Source organism: Astyanax mexicanus, chromosome 3, assembly GCF_023375975.1.
Source record: "Astyanax mexicanus isolate ESR-SI-001 chromosome 3, AstMex3_surface, whole genome shotgun sequence".
Classification (NCBI taxonomy): Eukaryota; Metazoa; Chordata; class Actinopteri; order Characiformes; family Acestrorhamphidae; genus Astyanax; species Astyanax mexicanus.
Genome location: NC_064410.1, coordinates 32,850,766 through 32,874,910, shown reverse-complemented (window position 1 = coordinate 32,874,910; position 24,145 = coordinate 32,850,766). Strand labels below are relative to the sequence as shown.

General features: G+C 38.8%; 1 protein-coding gene across 2 annotated transcripts; it reads left to right on the top strand.

Annotated features, from left to right (window-relative positions):
- Positions 1-23,808, top strand: cpsf1 (cleavage and polyadenylation specific factor 1). 2 transcript variants are annotated; one of them, XM_049476377.1, is made up of 37 exons: positions 1-102; positions 1,347-1,512; positions 2,730-2,891; positions 6,762-6,842; positions 6,932-7,083; positions 7,329-7,475; positions 7,610-7,749; positions 7,995-8,105; positions 8,249-8,342; positions 9,796-9,883; positions 9,980-10,132; positions 10,239-10,284; positions 10,495-10,589; positions 10,853-10,927; positions 11,269-11,349; positions 11,854-11,946; positions 12,183-12,299; positions 12,723-12,864; positions 13,786-13,964; positions 14,629-14,768; positions 15,001-15,187; positions 15,867-16,073; positions 16,181-16,270; positions 16,356-16,499; positions 16,741-16,893; positions 18,334-18,450; positions 18,696-18,786; positions 19,016-19,100; positions 19,220-19,361; positions 20,902-21,054; positions 21,683-21,859; positions 21,979-22,045; positions 22,175-22,222; positions 22,332-22,487; positions 22,729-22,858; positions 23,243-23,381; positions 23,551-23,808. In XM_049476377.1, the coding sequence occupies exons 2-37, from the start codon at positions 1,369-1,371 to the stop codon at positions 23,596-23,598; spliced, it is 4,374 nt and encodes a 1,457-aa protein (XP_049332334.1). In that variant the 5' UTR covers positions 1-102; positions 1,347-1,368; the 3' UTR covers positions 23,599-23,808. The 2 variants fall into 2 exon arrangements, with proteins under 2 accessions (XP_049332334.1, XP_049332335.1); XM_049476378.1 differs by lacking the exon at positions 1-102 and adding an exon at positions 187-333.
- The last annotated feature ends 337 nt before the right edge of the window (positions 23,809-24,145 follow it).

Genomic DNA, 24,145 nt, shown 5'->3' with positions numbered 1-24,145 from the left:
GCAAATTGGAACAGACCCTTTCTGACTGGAGCCGGGCATTGTGGGAAGTGTAATGAATGACTCGTTGTTGTTGTTAGGCTGCTAGCTGTTTCTGTTCTGCTGGTAATTCCTCTAAAAATGTGATTTTGTTGCAGAGGGGGGGACACAGAGAGGGTTAAAGGTGGAAGCTGTAAGGTGCTGTTGTTCCGAGAGTGAAGGAGCTAAGAGTTACTTGTGTTTTAAACTAATAAAAGTTAGCATTAGCATGTTAGCTAACCTAGCTAGCACCTGGCTAACACGCTAATATGAGCAGAAGCGTGTGGAGCTCTGAGTGAAGAAGTGAAGACAGATGCTGTAGGTTATTTCGTCTGTATAATAAAACACAATTTTTATCTGCAGACGTTTTGTAATAGAGAATGTGTTTGGCGCTTGTAATGGTCGCTAGTTTGAAAGTGAAGCTTAGTTTTACTTTATATTGTTAATCTTCTGCTCCACCTTAAATGTTAATCTCGTTAACGCTGGTTAGTTAGCTAGGCAAATAGTTAATTAACCTTTCTAACGATTGTAGCTACAATGTACAGCTAAACTGCTGTAGCTGTCGTTGTAGTTAGAAATTAAAATCCAATCTCAATAAGACGCTAATTTAAGATTCGCAGTTTTGAGAGATGTTTTGCCGTGAATGTAAACAACACAGTAACCCCCCAAGACCCACTTCTCCTACATCTTAATATACAGACACAAATTTGAGTGTTTTAAGCCTATATCTAGCTGCAATTATTGTAGCTACTTGTTTAAATTAGTTTTAAAATAGGTGCATTGAAACGTATACAGGGTACAAGTGTAAATGATACAAAACATTTTTTCTCTGCAGTAAAATAGGTTGGTCTCATTCTAAAAACTTGGAGGGCTCTGAAATCTCCTACGGGACACTTATAGAAGATGACTGTTTACTTTCTACTCCAATTAATAATTTCAGATCAGTAACAGGAATCAAACCCAAATCCTGCAGGTTTAAAAAAAAAAAAACATAAAAACTGGACAACTGTAATGAAACGAAAGATTTGGAGGACCCGAACTGCTTGATTTGTATTTAGGAAAATACTGTTTTTGAAATTAAGTTAAGGAAAGAGACAATTTTATGACTGTTATTCATTACATTTTTAAAGTTGCAGATTTACTTTTTTTTTTTTTTATAATTTCTATCACAATTACAATTAGAAATTGTAGTAATGTATATTATCAACCTTGAAAGCTTTTTATGTAATGCTTGAATAGAAATCTTCAAGATTAAGGTGTGTAAAATCAGGCAGAAAATTGACAAAAATGCTGGCCTGTGAAAGGGTTAATATGTGCGGGCTGCTCTTCAGGTGCTGAGCTGGGGGCTGCAGGATGTATGCTGTGTACCGGCAGGCCCACCAGCCTACCGGGCTGGAGTTCTCCGTCTACTGCAACTTTATATCCAGCGAAGAGAAGAACCTGGTAGTGGCTGGAACGTCTCAGCTCTACGTCTACAGGATTATTCATGACTTTGAAGTAAGTTGTACAACTCTTTTGTTTCTCAGATTAAGGTTGAGCCTAGTTCTGGACTATCTACAGCATTTTAACTGGAGAGTCTGTGTCGTACAGGACCAGGTTTCCTGTACAGGGATAAAAATTGGTCCTGGACTATACAGCATTTAGAGAGGAGAGACTGATTTAAAAGAAGAGTGTTGCACAGGAGAAGGTTTCCTGGACAGGGATAAAGCCTGGTTGTAGACTTTGTTCTTTGTTTTAAAAGAAAGTCTCTATTTATCATGCTGTGAAGTCCAAGACTGTGGTTAACTCCTGTTTGGTGCTGTAACTATCATCAGGAGATTGCTGGTTTGAATCCCGGTCACGCAGCTTGCCATTATCTGCTGGCCTTGCTCTCTCTGGGTGGGTAGATGGTGCTCTTTCCCTGAGCTGACTCCTCAGAGTTTGCTGTGATGCTACTTGGTAATGCTAAATCAGTAGCAGTTTAAAAAGAAGTGGTGGGTGACTTCACATGTATTGGATGAGTTATGTGCTAGTCTTCACCTTCCTTTGTTGAGGGATCACTTGCGATGGGGGATATAGAGCTGAGTTGCATTGGGATGGTTGGGACAATTGGCCTTGAGAAAATGGGGAAAACAAAAAGATTTTCAGCTCATTCATGATGCATTGCTGATACAGACATGGAAATACACACATACATCATCCTCATCATCATTGTTTTGTGCCTGCACAGAAGTACAGTATGTAGAAAATAAAAAAGGACTCTGCAGCAGATAAACATGAGCTTGTTGGCACCATGCTTAATGCCAGGTATGGATTAGAGGGGGTACATTGTCTATTCAGAATTAAGATGGGAGCAGTGAACCTGTGTTGTCTGGAATGATGGCAAGTTGGGGATAAATTGTGTGCATGGGATTAAGGTGAGGTGATGATGCTGACCTTCCCAACGCTCTTGATGCTGAATGCAACCTTATTCACGTTCAGTAGCTCTTCCATTTCCACTTGAACAGCGGACCATCCATAAGAGAGAAAATTACCCCAGGACCCCCTGAGAAACTAATCTGGTCCGGATAGGGTTATAGTCATTGTAACTGTAAACCCATATACAGCTACTTATTAGTTTGGGTACATATTGTGTCATTATATTATATCTGTAAAGCTGCCTTGCAGTATAGCTTTATACACTGAACTTTACACTGTGTATGAACTTATTTTAATATTTTTACTATTCGTTTCAGAATCCGGCAAAAGCAGAAAAACTATCAGATGGGAAGAGCCGTAAGGAGAAGCTGGAGCAGGTGGCGTCCTTCTCTCTTTTTGGAAATGTAATGTCTATGGCCAGCGTTCAGCTTGTAGGGAACAACAGAGATGCTTTGCTCCTGAGCTTCAAAGATGCCAAGGTAAAATTAGATCTGTTGTGGTAGAGTAAGTTTTTTTTTTAAATCTAGCACTGCAGAAACAACACATGTTGCACTGTAAGGTTTAGCTGTATCAGTTGTAGTTGATAGAAAAGGACCAGTGATATATATATTATATATATATATATATATATATATATATATATATATATATATATATATATACACACTGCTCAAACAAAAATAAAGGGAACACTCAAATAACACAATATAACTCCAAGTCAATCAAACTTCTGTGAAATTAAACTGTCCACTTAGGAAGCAACACTGATTGACAATCAATTTCACCTGCTGTTGTGCAAATGGAATAAACAGGTGGAAATTATTGGCAATTAGCAAGACACACTCAATAAAGGAGTGGTTCTGCAGGTGGGGACCACAGACCACTTCTCAGAACCTATGCTGTCTGGCTGATGTTTTGGTCAGTTTTGAATGTTGGTGGTTCTTTCACACTCGTGGTAGCATGAGACGGACTCTACAACCCACACAAGTGGCTCAGGTAGTGCAGCTCATCCAGGATGGCACATCAATGCGAGCTGTGGCAAGAAGGTTTGCTGTGTCTGTCAGCGTAGTGTCCAGAGGCTGGAGGCACTACCAGGGGACAGGCCAGTACACCAGGAGACGTGGAGGAGGCCGTAGGAGGGCAACAACCGAGCAGCAGGACCGCTACCTCCGCCTTTGTGCAAGAAGGAACAGGAGGAGCACTGCCAGAGCCCTGCAAAATGACCTCCAGCAGGCCACAAATGTGCATGTGTCTGCACAAACGGTTAGAAACCGACTCCATGAGGATGGTATGAGGGCCCGACGTCCAGTGTTGGGAAGGTTACTTTTAAAATGTAATCCCTTACAGATTACTGATTACATCACTCAAAATGTAATTGGTAACGTAATCAGTTACATTACTTCAAGTGAGTAACGTAATCTGATTACTTTGGATTACTTACAATATTGTGGTTTTTTTAAGCCTCAATGAATGTAGCAACCACATATTGCATATTATTCTTTTATTTTTCTTTCCAGTTAACAAATAGATAAACAAATAAAAAAGCCTTTTCAATCACTCTATAAAAATACTTATGAAACCATTTCATCAAACAATTTTATGAAACACTTCTATAAATTGATAATAAAACAATTTAAAACCAAACAATGTAACAACAACTGTAAGCTATCTACTTGCAGGTTTGCCACCAGTGTTAATTTTGACAACAAATTTTGATTTAGTCTTAGTTATAGTCTTGTGACGAAAATAGCATTTAGTTTTGGTCACAATTTAGTAATTTAGTCAACTTAGTTTTAGTCGACTTAATGCCATAAGAATATAGTCTACTAAAATTACAGTAAATTTAGTCGACTAAAATGTAAAGGGTGTAAATGTAAATGCTTTTTCATCAGTTCCCTTGAATTATTAACTCTACACGTATACGAAATGAAACGTTTAATAACCACTTGAGTAATATTGTTAATGTTTGAATGTGAAATATATTTATATATGATTTAATGTATATTATTATTATAGGTGTGTGACTATATATATTTTACATTTAAAATTTTGCTCTAGAAATCAGGTCATAAAACAACTGAATAGTTAAATTATAGTTTAAACAGATCTGTAGATGCAAAAACAGCTTTTAAATGATCTAGTTTTATCTCCAGCACTAACCCAGCACACCTACTGTAGCTACAGTCTATAAATGAGATCAAAAAACACACCTTCACACACTGTCCTGTAGAGATGCTCTCAGGATGTACTGAGAGACTTCATGAGTTAAAGTAAGAAACTTATGAGAAAGTGCTGTAAGGAACTTTACACAGACTTTTAGGTTCATAGATTCACTTATTTTATTGTTTTATTTTGGATATATTATTGAGTTCCTTTCTGACCTGTTCCTTTAACACTAGCTATATCTTTCCCACTGTGAGACTAAGCAGATGATCTGATCTTAATGAGTTAGGGTTCTGTATCAGTTCTGTGTTTTAGTGCACTGCCGAGTTAAACACATCAGCTCATGAAATAACATCAGCATTAAAACGCGGATCTCTGCATGGAGATCTGTGGGACTCTGGTCTGCAGAAGCTGAAAGATTAGTGGTGTTTTTACCGGAGATGGAGTCGCTCCACGCGGTTTACACGTTATCTTGTTTTTCGCGACGTCAAAGGAGAAATATATCGCCTCTCCCCTCTCTCTCTCTCTCTCTCTCTCCCTGCTGAACACTGTCGAGTTAACTTCCAATCGAGCTCCGTAAGGACAGGTTAATTCCCGGGTTTGTAACTGAGCGCGCGGCGCTACTGCAGGAGAGGCGGGTACTGATTGGATGAGTACCCCGCTTATCCCGCCTCTCCACCTTCGCTAAAGTAGCAGTGATTGGATCTCTTCCTAACTGATCCCTACCTTTCACAGAACTAAATCAGTTCTGATTGGATTTCGTCCCTGCCAAACATTTTCTTCTTGTTTTTATTCGTTGACCAAAATGTCAGTTAATTTCGTCTCGTTGTGTGTGCGGAGCCGCTGTCTGCCCCTCCTCCCTGTGTGTGTGTGTGCAGCGAGATGGGACGAGGGGCAGACAGTTCCCTTTCATATCAGAGCGATTTCACCGCAAAATGTTATTTGCGTTTTGTCAGTGTTGGAAGAGCAAAAATAGGAAAGTACCGCAATGTAATCCTTTTATTTTAGCAGAGTAACTGTAATCTGATTACCATTTATTGAAGCAGTAACTGTAACGGATTACAGTTACTTATAATTTGTAATCTGATTACGTAACGCCGTTACATGTAATCCGTTACTTCCCAACACTGCCGACGTCCACAGATGGGGGTTGTGCTCACAGCCCAACACCGTGCAGGACGCTTGGCATTTGCCAGAGAACACCAGGATTGGCAAATTCGCCACTGGCGCCTTGTGCTCTTCACAGATGAAAGCAGGTTCACACTGAGCACATGACAGACGTGACAGAGTCTGGAGACGCCGTGGAGAGCGGTCTGCTGCCTGCAACATCCTTCAGCATGACCGGTTTGGCAGTGGGTCAGTAATGGTGTGGGGTGGCATTTCTTTGGAGGGCCGCACAGCCCTCCATGTGCTCACCAGAGGTAGCCTGACTGCCATTAGGTACCGAGATGAGATCCTCAGACCCCCTGTGAGACCATATGCTGGTGCGGTTGGCCCTGGGTTCCTCCTAATGCAGGACAATGCTAGACCTCATGTGGCTGGAGTGTGTCAGCAGTTCCTGCAAGATGAAGGCATTGAAGCTATGGACTGGCCCGCCCGTTCCCCAGACCTGAATCCGATTGAGCACATCTGGGACATCATGTCTCGCTCCATCCACCAACGTCACGTTGCACCACAGACTGTCCAGGAGTTGGCGGATGCTTTAGTCCAGGTCTGGGAGGAGATCCCTCAGGAGACCATCCGCCACCTCATCAGGAGCATGCCCAGGCGTTGTAGGGAGGTCATACAGGCACGTGTAGGCCACACACAATACTGAGCCTCATTTTGACTTGTTTTAAGGACATTACATTAAAGTTGGATCAGCCTGTAGTGTGTTTTTTCACTTTAATTTTGTGTGTGGCTCCAAATCCAGGCCTCCATTGGTTAATAAATTTGATTTCCATTGATGATTTTTGTGTGATTTTGTTGTCAGCACATTCAACTTTGTACAGAACAAAGTATTCAATGAGAATATTTCATTCATTCAGATCTAGGATGTGTTATTTGAGTGTTCCCTTTATTTTTTTGAGCAGTGTATATATATATATATATATATATATATATATATATATATATATATATATATATATATATTATCAAAGTCTAATAAAAATATATGTCTTTTCTTGTCTGTTTTCTTGTGACAGCTCTCTGTGGTAGAGTATGACCCAGGAACACATGACCTGAAGTCTCTCTCACTGCACTTCTTTGAAGAGCCTGAATTGAGGGTATGTTTCATTTTTTAAATACATTTTTAAGTAAAATGTATCGTTAATGTTAAATATGACTAAATTCTAACTATTATATTGTTTCACAGGATGGTTTTGTGCAGAATGTGCACATCCCTATAGTGCGAGTGGACCCAGAGAACCGCTGTGCGGTAATGTTGGTGTACGGCACACAGCTCGTGGTTCTGCCCTTCAGAAAGGACACACTGACCGATGAACAGGAAGGAATTGTGGGAGAAGGGTATGAACAACTCATTTACTACATAACTTTAAAAGTCTTCAAATGCAAATCAGGTGAAGATGAGGCATTACTGTGCAGTTGTGGTCATGATCAGATCTTGAAGGCCATTAGAACTTCAAAAGGCCAGTAGGTCTTGAGAGCCGCTGCTACAATTGATCTTAACTTTTAACCATTAGAAATATAAATACCATGTTTTATTGGGTCCTGGCTTTGTTTGACCATTTTATACATTTCTCCTCCTGCAGACAAAAGTCCAGCTTTCTTCCCAGCTACATCATTGATGTACGTGAGCTAGATGAAAAACTCCTGAACATTATCGATATGAAGTTTCTGCATGGTTACTATGAGCCCACTCTGCTTATTCTCTATGAGCCTAACCAGACATGGCCTGGGTAAGTCTTCTGGTCTGTTAATCAGATTTAAGAAATTATTCCATCATTAGATAAAAAAACTTGGATGGGAAGGAAGAAAGCATGGTTTTGGAATACACATTCTCTAAGTCTGTCTTCTTTCGGGTTTATTACAGGCGAGTGGCTGTTCGTCAGGACACATGCAGCATTGTTGCCATCTCTTTGAATATCATGCAGAAGGTTCACCCTGTCATCTGGTCACTCTGTAATCTGCCCTTCGACTGCACTCAGGTTATGGCTGTGCCCAAACCCATTGGTGAGAATTAATCCTCCTGCAGAGCTCTATGAAGTCCTAAAGTCATGATTGAGATTACATTTTTATAGGTGTAGTTTGGTCAAAATCTTCATAATGTATATAAGATGTTTTTTTCCCCCTAAGATGCTGATATGCCATGTCTACTGGTGTAAAATGTGCTTAAGAGTTGTCTAAGGTGTGTCGTATAGCAGAGAGACAGATATGAGATATCAGAAGATCCTCTAAAGCCATGTTTGATGTTGCAGGTGGTGTGGTGGTGTTTGCGGTAAACTCCTTACTGTACCTTAACCAGAGTGTCCCGCCTTTTGGGGTGTCGCTCAACAGCCAGACCAACGGAACCACAGCTTTCCCTCTCCGTAAGCTTCTCATACTGTTGTCATGCTTAAATCTTCTTAGAAAGAACAATTTTTGGAATTTGTTCTGCATTTTTCTGATTTTTAAAAAAAATTAATATATTTATTTAATTTTTTTTTTATTTTTTTTTTTTACTGTTTTTCAGGGGTTCAAGAGGGGGTGAGGCTGTCTCTGGACTGCTCTCAGGCTGCCTTTATCAGCTCGGACAAAATGGTCATCTCTCTTAAAGGAGGGGAAATGTGAGTTGCAAGTACTACTTTCACAATTTAGGATAAAGGTGGCACCATTCCAAATTGTTTTTGTACAAATAGGACAGATATGTGGCAATTGTGGTAACTATTTAGTCAATGAGGAGAGAGAAATGGGTTGTCAAGGTTGCATCCCTAACTATGAACGCTGCGGGAAACCCTGCACTGGCATACCAGACATCGTGGGGCAGGACTTTTGCCATGTCCAATAGAAGGTAAAAGAGTGCTGGCTGACCTGCAGAATTTGTGTGTGGGGTCTTTTAAATTCAGTGTGACCCTTATTTTCTGTCTACTGTGGGCACTGATGCCCACAGTGTAAAGAATACACTGAATACAGAATACACTTTATGTGGTGGACAGATACTGGACAGATATAATCAGTCTCTAGAAGATATTTAACAGGAAATGAGAACAGTGTGATTTTTCAACTCCTTTTTTAAGACAATTTTTAAGACTGTTCAACTCCTCTCAGCACAGCAAACTGAAGTCTCTGTGACACTTATTCATTCCGGCAATTCTGGCCACACCATGGTCACACCCCCATCTATGGTCACACTCTCAGTCTTGCTGATGCCTATAACACTATTTTTATAGTTCTACCCTATTTTGCACTAGTAGTTCTTTCACTAGATCATTCATCTACTGTTTACGTATCATTTGCACTGCTAAATTTAAATTATTATATAACTGTATTTGCACTTTCTGTATGGCTGACATCAGTTATCCTTACTTTTTGCACATCAACTGGTGTTCACTGTCTATTGTGTTCAACTGCACTACCTCCATTTTACATTACACACACACTAAAGACTGTACTTTTATACTTTTAATTTTATTTTTTATTTTGTTTTTATATGTATCATATTTTATCTTTTTGTAACTTTGTGGACTATACATACCTGCTGCTGGATGTCAAGAATTTCCCCTCGGGGATCAATAAAGTATCTATCTATCTATCTTTACCTTCTACTACAACCAAAGAAAGGTTTTACAATATTAAAAGTTTTATTTTCCTAAAATAATATCAAAATATTTCAGGGTACTGTTGCAATAACATTATTAAAAAATGTTGGCAATATTATTACCGATGATACAATATGGCACACCCCTATTCCTGGTACACATGTAACACTGTGGACTGAGGAATGTTAAATGTCTGCAATAATAAGGAATCCGAATATGAATGTCCCATCCATTTGGCACCCACTATCTGACATCAGTCCTCAGTCAAACTCCAGTAATTTACATTGCCCAGCCATGAGCATGCTGGCCAGTGTTCAGCCTCACTCACGATATAACACCTCACAATTTATACAGTGATATATCAGTCATACGGCTATTTCATGAATTCTGTGTTCTCTTCATGTGCAACCACATTATAAATATTGTAGTTCATTTAAATCTATGTTGTCCAGACGGTTCTTGTTCTTTCTCTTCTTGCTAGTTATGTACTGACCCTCATTACCGATGGAATGAGAAGTGTGAGAGCGTTTCACTTCGATAAAGCTGCTGCCAGTGTCCTGACCACGTGTGTAAGTGATGCTGAGCCTCTGAAGTTCTGCAGTATGCACAGTGTAGCTATGCTGTTATTTTTCAGCTGTTAATCTCTGCACTCTCTCTCTGTTCAGATGGTTACCATGGAGCCAGGCTATATGTTTTTGGGATCCAGACTGGGTAACTCTCTGCTTCTAAAATACACAGAGAAGTTGCAGGAGACTCCCATGGAGGAGGGCAAAGACAAAGACAAAGATAAAGATAAAGAGAAGGACAAGGACAAACAGGTGTGTGTGATGAGTTTGGGATTGCAGATTAAAGTTGAAATTACATATACATTAAATTTCAGGCTCATTGTGTTTATTTTTTTTTTCTGTCTTTTATGTTTTACAGGAAGAACCACCAAATAAAAAGAAGCGAGTGGACAGTAATTGGACTGGTAGGACTGGAATGTTTGCTTTTAATGAGAAAGACATTATTACTGTGTCTAGTTGCACCATGCTTGAGAAATAAATTTAAAAAAAAAACACTGCGTTGCTTGTGTCTCTGGTGATTGCTGGACATTCAGGTTTAAATGAGGCATACAGCAAGACATAGTTCACCATAGTGTGATGTATGTGTGTGCGTGTGTGTGTGTGTGTGTGTGTAGCAGGAAAAGTGTCCCTGGCAGATGAACTGGATGAGATTGAGGTGTATGGTAGTGAAGCTCAATCAGGCACTCAGCTGGCCACCTACTCTTTTGAGGTATGATTTTACACTGTCAATATTAAATCATATTCAACAACATAACTTCATTATTTGCTATGGAACACTCATTTGAATGAAATTCAACACTTAGTTGTGTGTTATGATGAATACCATTTATTGTACCTGTGGGCAAATCCCAGCCAAAATGTTATTTATCGGATTATTAACTGTGAAAAGACCATAATATATTCTGTAGTATTGAGACAAAATTTTGAGTCAGAAAACATTTTAGTCTGCCTATTTTAATCTGTGTGTTACAGGTTTGTGACAGTATTCTGAACATTGGACCATGTGTGAATGCTTCTATGGGAGAGCCGGCCTTCCTGTCAGAAGAGGTATGGGTTAAAACTAAAATATAAAAAAATATTAGACTGCGTTCCTGAAGTCTTGTGGTTTACATGCATTAACACCCATTGTTCAGGCAATTTACTGCTGAACTGAATCAGTGGTGTTAAATGAGGCAGAACCATTGAGTTGAACAGTGTTTCTATATGGGTTATTAATGCTTAGCGATTTTCTTAAATCTGTTTTATGTGAGTAAAGCCTTAAGTGAGTCACAAATGTTTCCACAGGATCATTTCTTAAGCCAACTATATTGAAAGTGTAAACACAGCCATGTGTACATAATAAACTTACAGTAAACCTGAAGTAAAAGAAGGTCCTCATTTTCCCTCAGTTCCAGAGTAACCCTGAGCCAGATCTGGAGGTGGTGGTGTGCTCTGGTTATGGCAAGAATGGAGCCCTATCCGTACTTCAGGTAAGAGTTAAAAGCTTTATACACACCCCAGGATGTATGCTTGTGTAAGAGAGTCTTCTGTGCATGTGTCTGCTGTGTGTAAGTATTAGTATTAGTATTGTGTGTGTGTGTGACAGTCAGTGCACAGAGCGCAGCCCTGTGGCGGTAAGGCCCGTCTGCCTCAGGGCGAGTGTCAGTGCCAGAGTGAATTCTGGGTTTACCAGGGCTGCCTCAGAGACACTCGGAGAAGCCTTTAAAACACCCAAGAAACAGAACAGTTGTGTGCTGTGTTTGTGTACATGCAGTAAATTTACATTGATGAGCAAAAATATCATGACCAGATACACTGGTGCTGCTGCATAAACAGTGTATTGTATTGAATTTACACACAAACACACAAGATAATGAATACGTTGTTGCCATTCTGGTAAATATATATGTTTTTTTATTTAAAAATGATTTAAACAGACTATTTCTAGTGTTCTTTCTATTAGTAAATGGCTGTATTTAATTCTGTCTTTTCAGAGGAGCATCAGACCACAGGTGGTCACAACCTTTGAACTGCCTGGGTGTCATGATATGTGGACAGTCATATCCAGTGAAGAGAAGGCAGAGAAGGTAAATCAGTAGCTCATTCAGAACAGGTGATGAGGTGATCTTAACAGCATTTATTCAGTTGTTTTAAATGGAAACAGCTTTTTTGAGTTTCAGTTTGTACTCAGTTTGGTACAAAACACAAAACCAGTTAATAATGTTAACTGTATGTACATTAGGTCTGCCCCACTGAAAATAATATAATTGGGATTGCATATTTTCAGTGATAAAAATGTTCTGGCTTCTGCTTGTTTACCCAGAAAACTCCAGCAGAGGGCGAGAGTGAGACTGCAGAAGAGGAAAAACAGGAACTCACTGTGGAGGATGAGAAAAACAAACATGGCTTCCTTATTCTGAGCAGAGAAGATTCTACAATGGTACACACACATAAAAACATGTTGCTTTAATAAAAAAACACATTCAGAATATGTGTGTGTGCCTCTATGTTCACATTCCTCTTTCACAATCTCACAATCTGAGAATCAGGTTTATTTAAGTTCTAACATGCAATCTGTAAAACTGAACACAAAGTAACTTAACAGTTCCTTGACCCTATTTTGTAAAATGTCACCAGAGAAGGACGATTGCAGCTTGTTATTTTTATAAATACAGAATACATTTTGAATCTTAATCTGTCTTTATGCTCACCTTTGGTGAATGAATTTGCATCTAAGACTGTTTTTTATGTTTTTTTCTAACTTGTGGTTGTTACGTGTTTTATATTTGTGTCATAAAATCAAAAACGCACTAAAATGTGTGTACCAGCAAGCTAAACTAAACTGAGCTGACTGTGTGTTTAGATCCTGCAGACTGGGCAAGAGATAATGGAACTGGACACGAGTGGCTTTGCCACCCAGGGACCCACTGTTTACGCTGGCAACATTGGAGAAAACAAATATATCATCCAGGTATCGCCGATGGGTATCAGACTGCTGGAAGGAGGTAAGGATTAAGAATTCATCTATTGGATTGGATTGGATTGGATGAATGGATGGATTGGATGGATGGATGGATGGATTCTTTATTGTCCTCAGAAGGGACATTTGTAATTATGTATAATTTGGATTAACTTGATGATTAAAATCATAGTTCAGTTCAAATATACATTCTGTTGATCAGCCAAGATACGTCATGGTGCCATAATTATCACACAGTCTTCTCAGTTGTTCAGTAGTCTCTAATAGACATAATAGTGTAGTTTCTACCTATAAGCATTTTCCAAAAAATCAGGTCTGACTGCTTGACTACATTTAGAATTGGTGGAAATAAATACATGTAAATTATATTTTTTCCCCTGATCCGACAAAACATGAAGTACACTTGAGCAAGGCATTTAACTGATCCTCAGCTAGGGCTGCTTACTGCTCCAGGCATGTGTGCTCACTATACCCTTAGTTCTCTAGTGTGTGCCTGCTCACTAGTGAACAAGCTTTCTTCTGATTCTAATCTTTGTACTTTTTCATTTTAGCTGTGTTGGATTTATTACACTATTAGCTGACCTACAGACTTGCTATAGCTTTACACTGTACAAATAATTACCTTTCAGTTACATTAATTAAGCATTGACAAGACAATACCTGGCATATTTCTTACTTCAAATAAAGCATACTTAAATCAAATAAATATCTGATCAATTTAATTAATACAAACATAGAATCACATATAATTAGATGTATACTTGAATTATCACCCTTATTCTAACATATTAACAAGCCAATACAGCTAAGCAGTGATTATTTATTAGTAGTAATGTTATCTAATGTTTTTTTCATGTGGGATATGTCTGAAAGTACATGGAGTACTGTGTTCCAGCAACAAACTAATATTCATTCATCATTCTCTCTGTCTCTCTCTCTCTGTCAGTGACCCAGGTCCACTTCATTCCGGTAGACCTGGGCTCTCCTATAGTTCAGTGCTCTGTGGCTGACCCCTACGTGGTCATCATGACGGCTGAAGGGGTGGTCACCATGTTTGTTTTGAAAAGTGACACTTACATGGGGAAGAGCCACCGGCTAGCGCTGCAGAAACCACAGCTTCACACGGTCTGTCGACCTGCATGTTTGTTTATCATGTGCTTATTTGCCTGTTCATTACATACACCTGCCTTATATCTACAAAATTTGCCATTTTATCAGAAATACCTACCTTTTATAGGTTTCTAGATGCAAACACAGACATTCAGAAATGTTTTTCTCCACAGTTTATTCAATCTCTTTCCTTTTGATAATTAGTGTAAGGCTTCATCTAAGGCCCAATCTCATTTCACCCCTTGGCTCCACCATTTAGCCCTACCCCTGTGTTTTGTGTTAATCACTATATTACCATGGTTTACTGTGTAGTTTTAGCGTATTATTTTATTTTTCTTCTTAACAAGCATTAAAAGGTATTGCTTGTAGTTCGTCTCCGTAGTTAGCTAGCTAGCTATCTTTCCCATTCTGCTTTAAATGGTGCCAAAGATGGCAGAGGCTGCAACGTTTAAGGTGGAACGTAATGTACAAAAATAATTTGTTCCGACACCACCTGCCCACTTTCTGCCCACTTTCAGACATACAATACCCTAAAGTTAACTAGTTAACCAGCAGTTAGGTTGCTCTCCACTGCTAACATCACATCAGCCCATGGTCAGTGTGATTCTCACTATATATGCATTGATGCATAGCAGATCAATCTTACCATCTCTAAATGCTGGTGTTCTGCCTTTTACAGCAATCACGTGTGATCACCATGTGTGCGTATCGGGATGTGAGTGGGATGTTTACCACTGAAAACAAAGTAAACTTTTTGGCCAAGGAGGAAACAGTGGCCCGGAGCCATTCAGAGACAGAGACCATCATCCAAGACATCAGGTGACAGCTTGAGCAGTTTCTACTGTGTAGGATGACAGATTTTGTCACATTTGGATAAATATGCTCAAAACAAGTTTCACAGTTTTTCTTTTACAACAGATCTTCTTTATAGATTACAGTCAGTCATACTGTGTTTACACCAAATAAACAAGCTGTTTAACTGCATGTAGTATGTTTACTTAATAAACTAAAGATTGACTTTCAAATTTTATCCTGCTGTATCTGTGCTCAGTAACACGGTGGACGATGAAGAGGAGATGCTTTATGGAGAATCAAACCCTCTGACCAGCCCCAATAAAGATGAGACTGGCCGGGGAGCCTCTTCAGCATCTTCATCACATACTGAGCGACCAGGGGGCCAGGGAAAACAGGAGCCCACCCATTGGTGCATGATAGTCCGGGAGAATGGTGTCATGGAGGTTAGAACTAAAAAAAAATATTTACTGTATTTTTTGCACTGTAAGACACACCAGATTATAAGGCACACCATCAACAAGCATCTACTTTCTGGTCTATTTTACTATATGTTGGTGGTGGTGGGGTAACTAAGCTAAGCTAAGTAAGCAAAACTGTAATTTTTAAATAAAACATTTTTTTTAAGTCAAACGAGCACTTCATGTTAATCTACACAGATTTCTCTCCTAAAAACTGTTTATTTGGGTAAAGTGCTTCGGTTTATTTACAGTAAGCTTAGAATTCCAGACTTTCTCTAAGGGTGGGTGCAGCAGCATTAGCGGCTAGCGCTTAGCGTGGTTAGCAGCTAATGTAAATGCTGCTCCAGCAGTGCTAGCCAGGGTTAGCAGCAGGTTACATGCCGATAATGGTCACTTTTGAAGGACGAAAGAACTAGTGCTTAGCGTGGTTAGTGAGTAATGCTAATACTGCTTGGTGCTGGAGAAACTTCACTGAAACTCCTGTATAACGCTGTACTTCATAAATATGACACACAGACAATTTTTGGGAAAATTAAATGATTTTAGGTGCGCCTTATAGTGTGAAAAATACGGTATAAAGAAATAGATGTCCCATCATTAACAAAACACATTTTAGTGTAAGAGGACTAAAAAAACAACTTCCTTTTCCCTGATTTGTCCTCAGATCTATCAGCTGCCAGATTGGCGTTTGGTTTTCCTGGTGAAAAACTTCCCTGTTGGTCAGCGAGTGCTGGTTGACAGCTCAGCGGGACAATCAGCTGCACAGGGGGAGATGAAAAAGGAGGAAGTGACACGACAAGGAGAGATTCCATTGGTTAAAGAGGTTGACCTGGTGTCTCTGGGCTACAACCATAGTCGTCCGTATTTGTTGGTGTGTGTTTTTATGGCAGTCTTTTTTTGTTTTGTTTTGTTTTGTTTTGTCTTTAGATCAGTCATTTTTTTTCTAATTATATATGTCTATGTTTCTGTTTCTTCTAGGTTCATGTTGATCAGGAGCTTCTCATCTATGAGGCATTTCCGTATGACCAACAGCAGGCCCAGAGCAACCTCAAAGTTCGCTTTAAAAAGGTCAGAAATCATCTTAACACAGTACAACTTCCTAAACTCTTACTTAAGCATTTAAGACAAATGCACATGTTTTTGTTTTCCTCAGATGCCACACAACATCAACTTCAGAGAGAAGAAAGTAAAAGTAAAGAAGGACAAGAAATCAGAGGGTACTGGGGATGAAAGCATACTGGCCAAGGGTCACGTGGCCAGATTCAGATACTTTGAGGACATCTCTGGATACTCTGGAGTAAGATGGAAGGCTTTCTGTTCTGTAAACCTGTAGTATCTATTATCAGGCTCAGTTTAATATATACTTTTTTACATGTATACAATAATGTTCTTTATTACATATACATTACAGTTATTTATGCAAATGTATGTTTGCTTAATGACAGTGTTTATCCTATCCTGATTGCACTGAATATAATGGTAATATAAATGCTCGTTATACAGCAATAATGATTGTTTATGTGAAATATGTTGTCTAGGTGTTTATCTGTGGACCTTCTCCTCACTGGATGTTTGTGACGTCTCGTGGGGCAATGCGTCTTCACCCCATGACTATAGACGGAGCAATTGAGTCCTTCTCCCCATTCCACAATGTCAACTGCCCCAAAGGCTTCCTCTATTTCAATAAACAGGTATGGATACTAAACAGTTTTTCTCTACATTACGATAACAAATATAGTTGCCAAACTGTTATAAGTGCTCCAGAGACTTCCTTCACTTACAAAAACAAGTACAGATGCATCAGAGGAATCTTTTCTTAAAAACAAACAGGTACAAATATCACAAAAAGGCATATAAAGTCTACTTTCAAGGAGAACTCTGGTGTGAAAAATACTTTGGGGTTAGTAAAACGTGATAAAAATTACTTAACCTTTGTTGAATAGCCTTCCTGTTTTCTCCCACAGCTTTCTGAAATTCAGTGTTTTGTGCACTTTGCCCAAACAAGCTTTAAAATGAGTTGGATGGAGCATATTTTGCCCCTGCAATTAAATTGCTTTTTACACCGTTTTTCAGACTCAAAGTAGCTCCACACATAATTGGTAGAATCGGGAGAGCCCTGACATTTACAACAAGGCATTTAGAACCTTAAAACTGCACAAGAAGTTTGTAAAAAGCCGCTGTTTATATCCCATAGTGTAGGTAAATCTTGGGGCGCCGCCATCTTGAATTAAATCACAATAAGCACGAATGAATAGGTAGGATATTTGAGCAGAGTGCAAAATTAATTCCTTGGAAATGCATGAATTCCAAAATATCTGGTTACTGTCGACATTAGAATGCAAAGAACCAACAACAAAATACATAAACATTACTCAAAATCTTTTACTGTTCGTGCTCAATGGTTGACTTATTATGACATAAATTTAAGATGGCAGTGCCCAGAGATTTACTTACACTATAAGATGTAAACTGTGGGTTTTAATACATTTCTTGCCTCGTTTTAAATATCAGGGCTTTCTGGATTCTACCAATAAAGATTAAAGCTACTTTGAGCCTGAATAACTGTGGAAAAAGAGATTTTTCTGCAGGCACAAGACAAGCACCGTCTTACTCATTCTAAAGCCTCTTTGGGCAAAGTGCACACATTACTGGATCTCAGAAAACTGCTGGAGAGCGGAGGAGGGCTATTCAACAAAGAAAAGTACTTTTTATCACGTTTTAATACACCAAAAGTCAATTTCACACAGGAGTTCTCATTTTAAAAACAGATATAGATGTCTCAAACTATCAGTCTATTTAAGGAATAGGTATAGATGCCTTAAAGGTGATTTCTAGTTTACGAAACTTGATAGAGGTGCCTCAAAGGCTTTACTTGCCTCAGCAAGTGGGTATAGACTCCCCAAATGCTACCTCTGTTTAAATAAACAATTAAAAAGCTCTCAAAGCCGACTTTAACAAATAAAGACGACTTTAACAAATCCGTATAGACACGCAAATCCGTGTAGACATTTCCTCTATTTAAGAAACAGGTTTAGACGCCCCAAAGGCTGTAAAAGTATGACCAAGATGATCATCAATGTGATTGTATGGTTTGTATTTAGGTTAAAGTGTGTGTGTATTTTTTTTCACAGGGTGAATTGAGAATAAGCGTGTTACCTACGTACCTCTCTTACGATGCCCCTTGGCCGGTCCGGAAGATTCCACTCAGATGTACAGTCCACTATGTGGCCTACCATGTGGAATCAAAGGTGACTTGAACATAATTATCTACACATACATTATATAATCTCAGATTAACCCTTGAGGTAATTTTTAAATGTGTTCAGCTTGGTGTCATAAACTTATCTAAACTTTCATAAACTAAGGAAATAACAAAATAATGCACATAATGTTTCTGTATGTATTTAATTCACATATCAGAGTATATTCTGTAGATTAAGAGAAGAGTTGGTGTGTATTTAATTGAGAGTGCTGTTTGTGTGTGTTTGTATAGGTGTATGCCGTGTGCAGCAGCATTAATGAGCCTTGCACACGGATCCCCAGAATGACTGGAGAGGAAAAGGAGTTTGAGACGATAGAGAGAGGTGAGTGCTGCTGATAAACACTGATGACAGAAATAAATTGTGAACACTGGCTTGGTTGTTAGTTGTTTTTACCTTGAGCTACCTCTGCAATAATATTAACATACTGCTCAGTTTGGTATGGGTGTGTTTTCTAACACTATCATTGCTGCATTAACCTAAAGTTCTGTACGTGTTTCTATAGATAGTATACAGATGTTGTGATAACCTGTGTGTGTGTTTTTCTCTTCAGATGAGCGCTACATTCATCCTCAGCAGGAGAAATTCTCCATTCAGCTCATCTCTCCAGTTAGCTGGGAGGCCATTCCTAACACACGGTGAGGGTGTAATGTCTGTCTGATTGATTATGCAAAATTAAAAGGAGTATACTGTGTGTGTGTGTGTGTGTGTGTGTGTTAGGCAGCACATTTAACACCTTTATTTTAATTTTTTTCAGGATTGATCTAGAGGAGTGGGAACATGTGACCTGCATGAAGACGGTGGCTCTGAAGAGTCAGGAGACGGTGTCGGGTCTGAAGGGTTATGTGGCTTTGGGAACCTGTTTAATGCAGGGAGAGGAGGTCACCTGCAGAGGCAGAGTACGTCCACATTATAAATTCATACATTTATAACACCCTGAATTACAGATGATAGTGTTTAACATCATATCATTATAAACTACATTACGAAGTCACACCATTTTACATAGACTACACCCTTCTACACTATAGCTTTAAAAACTAGTGTTTCACACCCCAGTATTGCAAACTGCAATGTTAAATGCCTCAGCATTACAAACTACACCACTAAACACACTAACGTTTCAGATTACAGTGTACAATTTTACAGACCACAGCATTAAAAACTATACCACTGAACACAAATGATGTTAACACACCGCAGCAGTGGTTCTCAGTCCTGGTCCTGGTGTACCACTTACCTGCTGGTCTTAGTGGTTTTGTGCTGTAGCACATCCAGTTTGTCTTATGCTGCATTTACACTAATCCGTTGCATCAACGCACATGATCGCACTGCCCCCTCCACCATGTCGCATGTGGGCGTTACAAGGGCGTTCCCTGCGTCGTCCAATTCAATTTATACAAGCTATTATTAGTCCCTATAAACGAATTAATATAAATATTTGATTGAGCTTCAAAACTGTATCTTGAGCAGCATATAGGCTAACAAAAGCAAACCTTTTCTAATTAAATTATATATTATATTTTAAAAACCCACTAGAGACCCCAACAATCTCGGCAACCTTTTTCTGTTCTGTATTAGGTTGATCAGAGTCAATGTAAATCAGCAGGACTTAAGATAAAGTACAGGGAAGCCTAAAACTTCTGTTACATGCTTCTATGGAATGCTTGAAAGCAGAACTAAAATGTTTTTATACACTGCGCAGTGGACACGCAGCAGGCAAACACCTGCTCTCTGATTGGATATACACATCGCATTGGACGGATTCTTCTGCATAAAGTTTACCTCGGTTCAACTCTTCATCACATCACATCCCCTGGACTCGGCGCGTCAGACCCATGATGCACCACACAACTGCGACTGACTGAGCCAACGTTTACCATTAAAAATGAGTGGGATACATCGCTGTGCATTGCCGCAACTGAGCAGTGTAAATTCAGTGTCAGCCAAAGCGTATTCTTTTTTTTCCCACCACTACTCTCTTTGGAGGACCAATAAACCATAGTTCTAGTAACTGTGGTCATGATGCAGAGGGAGGACATTTATCAGAGGGTAAATCAAAAAACAAACCAGCAAATAAAAGCAAGCATAAAAGGGCTTTTATCCTCAAAAAATGTGTCTCTATAACTAACCATAAATCATATTATTTATTAAAAGAAAGAATATAATGAAGAGAAAAAAATAAGGAAAGCTTGTTCATTAATTGGAATTAGGGTAAACTCTAAATAACAAGTAGGGCAGTGGTACTCCATATCCAGGATTTAAAAACATTGTGCGACAGCATTTCAAATTACAACTTTAAACAGTATATTGTTTTATACCATGACATAAAACTGCAGATGGCGTACACATAGCATTACAAATGGCATTTTTCTACCCCACAGCATTACAGTATTACACAGTATTACAGCTTACTTTATCTTTCCCTGCTCTAAACAGATCCTCATTCTGGATGTGATTGAAGTAGTCCCAGAGCCAGGGCAGCCACTCACCAAGAACAAGTTTAAAGTGCTGTATGAGAAGGAGCAGAAGGGGCCTGTTACTGCCCTGTGTCACTGCAGCGGCTACCTGGTGTCTGCCATCGGCCAGAAGGTAACGCTTTTCTCCTTATATACACAGTCTTCTCTGAAAAGTATTAAAACAGTATGGCTAATTAATTAGTTTTATTGTATTTTGAAGATATTTTGTTTCAAGGTTATTTAACACAACTAGATATCAGAAAATAAAAGCTAAAATGTATATATTCTTCTAATATTTGTCTTATGATCTTGAATTTCTTTAGCTTTGTGCAAAAATAAAAGAAGTTGGAGGGGCAGTTTTCTAGTTGTAGACTAAACTTTCCGTTCGATGGAAAATCTTCCAAGTGTAGTCTGTGTAGTCCAAGACTAGTCTAAATCGCTCTCTGGGAAACTGTTTCAGAATGTTTGGACAGCTTAAACTTTATCTATTTATTTGACAAAATATATTTTCATCAAAAACTAGGCAAATTGACTTAATTATGCAAAAAATATATTCAAAGTTTATAAAGTTATAAGTTATAAGCTTATAAAGTTTATAAGTCAAACTACAGCCAGGTTCTTGTAAGTAGTGATTAGAGCTAATGTGTCTTGGAACAGGTTTGGTAAGCCCTGTTCTGCCTCATGTAAGCAACTGTTCTGTACCTGTACTGTACTGTGTTCTGATTGTATGTTTCTGCATGTTTTGGTTTGTGTGTTTGTAGATTTTCCTGTGGAGTCTAAAGGATAATGATCTGACTGGCATGGCTTTCATAGACACACAGCTGTATATTCATCAGATGTACAGCATTAAGAACTTTATCCTGGCAGCTGATGTGATGAAGAGTATCTCTCTGCTGCGCTATCAGCCAGAGAGCAAGACTCTGTCACTCGTCAGCAGGGTATTACAGCCTAACATATCCTTTACATACAACCAGCTTAAAACTACCATTCAGACACAAATTGACCAATAATTTAGAATTACCAGCTGGTTTTGATGTTTCTTTGCTTCTCTCTACAGGATGCAAAGCCTCTGGAGGTTTACAGCATAGAGTTCATGGTTGACAACAACCAGCTTGGCTTTCTGGGTATGTTGCATAGAGCTGTACATCATGATAGAAACATTTTATTTTCTTTTAACTTTAATTTTCTTTAGAAACAAACAAAAAAAACATAACTTTCAATCCCCTACTATACCTGTTTCTGTTTTAATTCAGTTTCTGATCGAGACAAAAACCTTATGGTCTACATGTACCTCCCTGAAGGTATGATTTTTTTATTTTTTATTTTACAATTATTTATTAATTAATACAAAATAGTCACAGCCTTTTTCCTATAAAATCTTAAGTGACATGGTTGTGCTGTTGTTTATAGCTAAGGAGAGCTTTGGTGGGATGCGCTTGCTGCGGAGGGCCGACTTTAACGTGGGCGCAAATGTGAACACATTTTGGAGGATGCCCTGCCGGGGGCTTCTGGACCCCGCCAGCAAGAAGTCATTGACCTGGGACAATAAACACATCACGTGGTTCGGTAAGGGACAAGCGAACACACTTGCTTGTTGAAAACAGGCCATGAGTCATGGTGAACTCAACTGCACTGACTGTTACCTTTTATTAATGATTAATATTCTGTTTCTAATTCTGTATAGTCAGTGGCAGCTATAAAGCATATCAATATTTTTTTTACAACACAGATAAAATAACACATTTTGTACATTTGTTTACCTACCGTTTATATTAGTTAATTTATTCCACCTGTCTGTCATATTTAGCCACTCTGGATGGAGGGATTGGTCTGCTGTTGCCCATGCAGGAAAAGACGTATCGCAGGTTGCTTATGTTACAGAATGCTCTGACCACCATGCTGCCGCACCACGCGGGCCTCAATCCCAAAGCCTTCAGGTACACACTAATTAATCCCTTACAGGGAAAAACAACCACTTGCTGCAGTGGTGTGTTGTGGGAGTTAAGGACTTGTTCTCCGACTGATCCAATAACTTCACGCAGTACTTCTTACTTCTACATTATCAAATCAGCCAACGTTATCTAATCCAAAATTAAAACATAAATGTTTGGCAGGAGTACACAGCACATAAATGTATGTAGATAACAGTTAACAGCATCTGGTATTGTTCAGATCAACCATTCAAATCGGGGGGAAATCTTATTTTAGTGACTTTAAAGAAATAAAGATAAAGAAAATACATTGTTTTCATCTGAATTTGATCTATATTCTGTTGTTTTTCACCTTATTCTTTGTTAATGACTTTTCACACCTGCTTTCAGGATGCTGCACACTGACCGGCGGACGCTCCAAAACGCGGTGCGTAATATTCTAGATGGAGAGCTGCTGAATAAATACCTCTACCTCAGCGGCATGGAGCGCAGCGAACTGGCCAAGAAGATTGGCACCACCTCCGACATTGTGAGAACTGTTTAATTCTATAGGCTACGGCTACAGCAAAGTTTAGATTCAAGTGAAAATTCAGGTTTAAAGTTAAAACAAAAGAAAAGCTGCACAGTGCAGTTATGACTGGCACATAATTTAATATTTTAAGTGGACATAACTTGAAATTAATCTTTTTAATTTGCAGATTTTGGAGGATCTGTTGGACGTTGAGAGAGTCACTGCTCATTTCTGAAAAACCTGCTCCCCTGTTCCTGACCAGACCAGCTCACAACTACCAGCTCTTCTCTGTCAAATGAACTGAAAGAATGTTTTATTCCTTTTTTGGAAATGTTTTGTGTTAAAAAAAAAAAAAAAGTGTAACAGTATGTGCGTCGTTTCCATTAGAACTTTGACTATTTTGTACGCAAAGTAAAAAAAAAAAAAGAAGTTTTCATAATTTAAATTGAATGTTTGTTTTGCTTTTCACCAAATGCAAACTCTGGGGAACTCCTGATCATCAGAGGGGAGAAACGTTACACAGTGACACTCGCTGTGAAATACAATCATTCATATCAGGATATCTTTTATATTTCTTTATTATCTTAATTCGTGAAAAATCAGCATTAAGGCACAGAGTTTGTGTGGATAAGTCTCAGTCAGGCTTGCACATCTGGACACTGCAATTTTACTCCATTTCTCATAAAAAAAAAAAAAAATGCTCAAGCTCCATCAGGTTCAACAGCCCTTTTCCACTACAGTCACAAATACTTTATTGGATTAAAGCCAGGGTTTTGATTCAC

Excerpts from the sequence above, each read along its gene's own strand:
- cpsf1 (XM_049476377.1), top strand. The coding sequence starts at position 1,369 with ATGTATGCTGTGTACCGGCAGGCCCACCAGCCTACCGGGCTGGAGTTC. Across the intron at positions 7,750-7,994 it reads GGCTGTGCCCAAACCCATTG|GTGGTGTGGTGGTGTTTGCG; the intron begins GTGAGAATTAAT and ends TTGATGTTGCAG. Across the intron at positions 19,101-19,219 it reads GAGGCCATTCCTAACACACG|GATTGATCTAGAGGAGTGGG; the intron begins GTGAGGGTGTAA and ends AATTTTTTTCAG.